General features: G+C 40.0%; 2 protein-coding genes across 2 annotated transcripts; both read left to right on the top strand.

Moving 5' to 3' along the window:
• Positions 1–523: 523 nt before the first annotated feature.
• LOC150075603 (uncharacterized) lies at positions 524–940 on the top strand. The gene has a single exon (XM_090388577.1). It carries the CDS (start codon positions 524–526, stop codon positions 938–940), a length of 417 nt encoding a protein of 138 aa, XP_090244703.1.
• Positions 941–2,708: 1,768 nt separating this feature from the next.
• LOC150075602 (uncharacterized protein F54H12.2-like) lies at positions 2,709–3,683 on the top strand. Its single transcript, XM_090388576.1, has one exon. The coding sequence runs from the start codon at positions 2,709–2,711 to the stop codon at positions 3,681–3,683; it is 975 nt and encodes a 324-aa protein (XP_090244702.1).
• Positions 3,684–7,284: the final 3,601 nt, after the last annotated feature.

The following is a 7,284-nucleotide window of genomic DNA, read 5'->3' as shown; positions in this document are numbered from 1 at the left end:
ACATATGTGAGACACAGACAGCAACGAAGAAATTTTCCTCGTAACCAGATGAAAGTTCCTGGTCTTCACCATATATTTCAATGTGATTTAGCCAACATGTCAAATCTTGCTAAAGCAAATAACGGTGTTCATTTTCTTCTCGTGTGTATTGATTACTTTTCACAATATGATTGGGTTAGACCATTAAAATCTAAACATTCACAAGAAGTAGTTAAAGCTTTCAAATCTATTTTTAAAGAAGAAGTACCATTTAATATTAATAGTGACCAAGGAAAGAAATTTACTAATAAACAAGTGCGTGCATTATTCAAATCTAAAAATATCCACTTTTACACCACTAGAAGTGAAAAGAAAGCTTCTATGGCAGAAAGATTTATTCGAACATTAAAAGAAAACATTTATAAATGGGTTACATATTAAAAAAATGATAAATATATTCATGTGCTGCAAAAATTAGTGAAAACTTATAATGAAACTGTACACAGATCTATTGGTATGGCCCCTGCAGATGTCACCATGCATAATGAAGAAGCAGTTTATGCTAAATTATATAGACCCCCATCCAAAAGTTTCGGAACCCAAGTTTAAAATCGGTGACCACGTTGTTCTTAGTGATGATAGCCATAATTTTCGAAAAGCGTTCAGCGGGAATTGGTCTGAGGAGGTGTTTTTCATAGCTCAGGTAATCAAAAGGCATCCTGTAGTATATAAGGTTGAAGGGAGAGATGGTGAGGTGATAGAAGGGACATTTTATGAACATCAGCTACAGAGAGTCAGTTTTGATAACGAGGTATCTGAAAACGTGTATCTCATTGAAAAAGTACTTGGGAAGCGTACAGTGCGTGGCCAGAGACAGTTACTTGTGAAGTGGCTTGGATACCCTGCATCCTACAATTCTTGGGTACGAAGCAAAGATGTTTTACCTAACCCTACCAAGTAATGCAAGTATGGACATGTATCCCGATAACACCCAATCACGTTTCAAAGTTCAATTACCCCGGGAAATTAATCTGAGTGGGAAGTGGGTGGTGGCACTTTCTGAAATCCATCTACCAGGAGTGTGGAACAATATCACAAAAGGATACGATGTATTTCATGTACTTCGCGATGATTATGACTCTGAACAAATTTTACTTGTGCTTTCTTTAAAGTATAAAGATTATCAACAACTTTTAGATGAGTTGAACAGTGTTCATCCCCTTATTTCATTTACAGTACACACAAAGACTGTTGCAAAATATCAATTTTCAGTGAATGTGCATGGAAAAGGTAAAATACAACTGCCCGAGAAACTAGTAAAATTATTTGGACTTCAAAAAGCAGGTGTACGGGGGAAAGGCTGCCGTGTATTTACAGATACATCTGTAGGTGAGAGTGTATTACCTATCAAAGGTCAAATTTCTTTTGCTCCAAGTGCAAGAGATGTTGTTTTTACTCTTGTTACTGGTGGCAGTTACCAGATGTGTGTGCTTCCACACGGAAACTATAAATCAATCTCTAGTATTCTTGATGCAATGTTGAGGGTTTGCCCGAGTTTAAGTGGAAATGTTAATTCAGACGATACCCTGACTTTACATATACCAGAAAACTTTTCATTAGTGTTTCCACAAGATTCCCCAGGTTTAGGTCTTATGCTTGGCTTTCACCAGATTGGCACTAAATTGAGTGGAGTTGTCAGCGAGAAGTACCCTGCAGATATAAAACGGGGTGTCTCAGCGTATTTTGTTTACTCCAACCTGATTCAGGACCAGATTGTAGGTGATACGTGTGCTCCATTGTTACGTGTTGTTCCCTGTATTGAACAGAACACATTTATATACGAAAACCCAGACTATTACCCCCTTTTGAGACACAGATTTCACACCGTGTCCATCAGTATTTGAACAGACAGTGGACAGTTTCTAGAGTTCAGAAGTGGGAAGACTTTAGTGAAGCTGCATTTTCGCAAAGATGAGTGAATACATTGATTACTACATGGTACAAGCAGGAGGTGGTAATGCATTTGCCGGACAACCTTTGCAGCGTGGGTACGGACTTGGTAGCATTTTTCGTTCAGCATTCTCTTTTCTAACACCACTTTTGAAACCCGCTGCCCGTTTTGTCGGCAAGCATGTTTTAAGAGCAGGTCAAAACGTGATTGGTGATGTTTTGGAGAGGGTGCCCCTCAAACGATCCTTTATAAGCAGAGCATCGGAAGTCGGTCGGTCCATTTCAAACAAAGTTCTGAACCAGAAAGGAAGAGGGAAGAAGAGGAAGCGCAGAGATATTTTTTAAACATGGAGCTTATGATGTCAGAACTAGACCTATTTCAAAAACCGGCTATTAACCTATCTATCGAACGTTCATCTTATGTGACTTTTCAACCACTAGGCAGTGTGGATAGTGGAGGCCCCATCGAATTTTTTATTCCCGGTACTTCCGAAGAATATTTAGATTTTGGAAAAACATTTTTACCTCTGAAAGTTCGTGTTACACATAGTGACGGGAAAGAGATAGATGCCATATCTGTGAGTGTGGTGAACAATTTTTTTCATTCCCTTTTCAGTCAGGTCGATCTGTTTTAACAAGATAAATTAATCAATGCATCAGCAGATACTTATCCCTACAGGGCATATTTGGAAAAACTTCTGAATTACGATCGCGGTGCCAAATGTACCCAATTAACAACAGAACTGTACGTGAAAGATGACGTTGCGGATGTCAGTGAAATGTTCACCAAGACAGAATGTGGGATGCGTAAACGGCAGGATTCAATTGCAAAATCAAGGAGTGTGGAACTTCTAGGGCGCCTACATCTGGATTTGTGTCACCAGGCAAGATATATTGTTAATAATGTGTCACTACGTATTCGTCTAGTGCGAAGTAACCCTGAATTCTGTTTATTGGCCGTCACCACAGACATGAAATGCAGAGTTCATATTCAGGAAGCAACCCTCTTCGTGCACAAAGTAAGATTAAATCCTAAAGTTCTGTTAGTCTACTTGATTGCACTTGAAAAAAATCCTATTCACTACCCCATAAACAGGGTGCAAGTCAGCTATTACTCGATTCCTAAAGATATGAGTGATTCTACAAGAGACAACATCTATCTGGGTGACATTCCTTCTCGATTAGTTATAGGTCTAGTTGCAAGTGAAGCATTCAATGGTTCATACAGTCGCAATCCATTCAATTTTGCCCACTTCAATTTATGTTATCTGGTTGTGTCAGCTGATGGTATTCAGCATCCAAGTCAACCTCTGACACCTAATTATAAAGAGGGTCATTACACCAGATCATACCTCTCTCTTTTCACATCACTGAACAAGTGGACACGTGATGTGGGTAATGATATTTCCTATAAAGAATACCTAGAAGGTAATGTGTTGTATGGATTTTACCTCTCTCCTGACCATAATGCCGTAGGCGAACACATCAATACTCATAGACGAGGAAGTATACGTATCGAACTGAAATTTTCTGCTCACCTACCCGAGAACGTTACAGTGGTGTTGTTTGCAGAGTTTGAAAACATCCTTTCGATCACCAGGGATAGCTCGGTACTCTGGATTATGAACACTGAACTGATATTACAGATGGGTGTCTACACACGGAAATTTCCATTGGGAGTGTATGCACGTGATGAACTACCTACACAGATGCTACCAAAACCGTGTCTCCTTGTAGTCGGTACAGATCCCTGACATCTACCTGGGCAGCACTGGGTTGCCTTATTTCTACAGGAACAATGTGGCGAATACGTTGACAGCTATGGTTGCAAACCAAAAAAGGACTTTGTGAAATTTTTAACTAAACAATGTAAAAAATGGACGTATAATGCTACTGTTATCCAACACAAGTTGTCTATAGCCTGTGGTTTACACTGTATTTATTTCCTTATGAGGGATGTGAGCAATGGTACTATTATGCTACCAAGTAGGGGAAACAAAGTGCCACTGTGCTGGTGAATAAGTTTTCATCTTTGTATGAATGGCACCTGTTTATTTCCTAATAATCTCAAGATTTTCTTTTTCTTGGAGAGATGTGAATGCTGTTTGCTACTTAGAGGGATATTGCCGCAAAGGAGATTTTTACAAATTTCACAAAGAGATGTGATTTGTGCTGGCGTAATGTGTTTTAAGACAGCTGTGGCTTGTTTTGGAGTGGCTTCAGAAATAAACTTGATGAGGTTTTTGTGCTTTCGGAGTCTAGAAGCTATATGGTTACATAAACAACGTTGGGGGCCTCTTCTGGCAAAATATTACTTCACAGACGGAGCACCTCAGATGTGTTCTGTTTAAAATCTAGGAGCAAATAAGAATGTGCTCGACTTGTTGCTTCTTTATAAATGTCAATCAGTACACCCGACCGTCCAGGAAAAACGTGTGTGGCAAGATGAGAAAATTGCCGAGAGTCACGTGGGTTTTTGAAAACCATCAGATAGTGTGCATTAAGACTGATAGTTCTAAACTGAGTACCCTGACAAAATAAATTTTGTGTTAGCAGAATCACACTTAGACTCCTGTGATGTGACCCTTTTATAAAAATTTCGGCTACTTCGGTATTGTCTTTAGCCTGATGAATTTTGGGTGGTGGGGTTATTAACAGGTTTCTATTACGAATGAGGGATAATACAAATGTTGTTTTCCCTGACTGGGTGCCCCCAGAGACAATAGATGTAAACGGATGTACAAACATTTTAAAACTGGTTGTTGTTAGTGGGAGGATATATATATATATATATGCGTGTGTGGATACCGTTGTAGGTGTGAAATCTTTACACACGGAAATAACCATAAGGGTAGGTTCGAGTGTCTTCCCCTACCACACGTTTTGTAAATGTGTACCTAAATTTCTTGGTTAATGAAGTTTCCAAGAGGCGACAATTCCACGTGTCACGACGAATAGCAAAGGGGACAGGCGCAGAAATATCTGTTGGTTCTCCCATAGCCGCTGCATACATGGATTCTATGTTAATCAACTTGTTAGCATAGGAGTTCAGCGTGATTCCCTTGCATTTTGTCACCATCTTATTCTTGTGGGTTCTGTAGGAATATGATTTAGGGCCTGTTGTGACAAACTCGACAATGTAATCACCACTGTCAGGTTCATTAGTGAGCTCTCCTAAAGAATGCCCAATTGGCGGAGAGTATTCACCCGGTTTTTGAGTGAATATTCCACTGTCGGTGTCTGAGTACAAGACACGTTCACGGAGAGGGTCTAGAGCCTCATAAAGCTTTATCCTACCATAGGTGGCAACAAACGAAGCAATAACAGCATTACCTTTCCTGTATGACGGTTCTTTTCCGACAACAGGAGCAGATGCCACTGACATTTTTTCTTCTGTAACAAGTCTGGCATCGTGAATAACCTTTGTGTTGTCCAGAAAGAATTCAACAAGATTCTCATAAGAGGGAATAACCTGTGTATTCACACGCAGTGTCCTCATACCAAGTCTTCCCCAAAGAGAATTAAGGCAAACTTAGCTAATGAACGCTTTGCTGGATTTTTCTTTATTTGGTCTACAACTAAAGTGACACCTTCTCTGTTTTTAAATTCTTGAATATATTCATCCCGATTCTTACCCTCAGGCCAGCCTGAAGCTTCTTGTTTCACCTTGAGGAAAGTGTCCATGTACGGCCCGAATAAATTTTCGAATTTTTCAGAAAAATGCCATACTTCATAAAATTGTAGCACTTTGTAACCGTGGGATACTGCAAGGTCAAGTTCAACTGTACACCATGTTCCTGTGAATGATCGATCTGAATGAGAGCACTGGGGTAAACATTCATTAGCACACTGACCACATAGTGGAAAAACGAGCTTACCATTGCTATTGATGGGCAAAACAGGTAACAGAAGCTGATCAGGAGCAACAACACGGGCATGGCAAATGCCAAAGTATGCCCCTGGTGTGTAATCAAAGTTTTCAAGTATTACTTTAGGGTGCCCACGAGGAAAAACGAACTTGTGATGAAGTTTATAACAGTCTGTTCTTCCTCCTTTTAAGGCACTCCTAGGTGTCAGACCTTCGAAATGAATGGCCTCATCTGCATGTTATTTTAGCGTTATATCAGTGTTAACCAATTGGTCAAACTGACACTCCCATATGGAGATCACCTGAAAACCTTGTGACTCTAAATATGCCTCTCTGTCTAATGTTGCTTCATAGAGACCACCCATTGCAATATTTTGGTGTGACTGTTGTGTGTAGGGCTTATAACATTTTGGACACCCGTGATAATAACATCCATTAAATTCGTACACCATTCGTTTATACAAACCATCCACAAAGTATGGGCCAATTTTAACCTCTCCACCTACTCTGCGTGCGTGCTGAATTGTAACATTGTACTTTTTTTCTAAATAAGTGAGCCATATTAAAGCTTTACGACTCTGTATGTTTTTTCCTTTGTAACCTGCAGGTGGCAAGATGGCCATCTTGTTACGAGGAAGAAATTTTTGAAGGAATACCCTATTGCAAACACCTGCAATGGTAATGTCCTGGTGGAAAGGGTCAACACCCGTAGTTTCTAAAAAAAGAGAACAAAACTTATCACAGGCACCTTTCAGGACCCTTAAGTCATCTTGGCAGTAGCGAAGCAGTTCAGATTTGAGATTGTAGGGCTCGTGTGTCCGCTGTTTGTACCATGTTTCAAACTCATCTAGGGTCTCTTTCCCCATATAGTCAGGTTGAAAATACTGCTTAGCAGGTAAATGGGCCTTGGTAATCACCAGTCTGTTCGGTCTGAAATATGTAGGGGAAGAAACCTTTTCTGACCTCTGGAAGTTCAAACATGGCAGGTAATTTGCGAAGTGGGAATGCCAAATAAGAAAAACTGTCGAGAAAGACAATATTCAACTGGTCATGATAACAAATATTCAACTGGTCATGATAAATACCAAGGATTTTGGAACCGTCGTACACCATACGAGGTTCATAAGCCTGGCCGTAAAGATACTCAAGGATGAAATAGCCATCGAACCCCTTAAACTTGTGAGCTAGAACCCTGACATTAGTATATTTTGGTCCGATGGTGCGAATATTCCTACCATCACGTGCAAGCTTAACCATTTCCTTTACAGCAAATAATTCATTCATAAATTGTCTGACAGTCTTCTCCCCAGAAGACATGTTCCTGGCTCCCAAACACAGCCACACAAAGAATAGCCACGTGTTGACCCTGCTTTAGAATAGTCTCTGTGTCAAAGTATATAACTGAGATTTTGTCCTTTGGTGGTTCTGGTTTCAGGACAAAACAGTGTTCAGGTTCGTGTTCAACCTTACAGTAGTGGACAATAATC

The sequence above is a fragment of the Mastigoproctus giganteus genome, chromosome 14 (genome assembly GCF_048544385.1).
Source record: "Mastigoproctus giganteus isolate SK-2022 chromosome 14, ASM4854438v1, whole genome shotgun sequence".
Lineage (NCBI taxonomy): Eukaryota > Metazoa > Arthropoda > Arachnida > Uropygi > Thelyphonidae > Mastigoproctus > Mastigoproctus giganteus.
The sequence above is the reverse complement of the archived record's forward strand: the minus strand, read 5'-3'. Positions and strand labels throughout refer to the sequence as shown.

What these genes read in the sequence shown, in the direction of transcription:
- LOC150075603 (XM_090388577.1), top strand. Translation starts at nt 524, where the DNA reads ATGAAGAAGCAGTTTATGCTAAATTATATAGACCCCCATCCAAAAGTT.
- LOC150075602 (XM_090388576.1), top strand. Translation starts at nt 2,709, where the DNA reads ATGTTCACCAAGACAGAATGTGGGATGCGTAAACGGCAGGATTCAATT.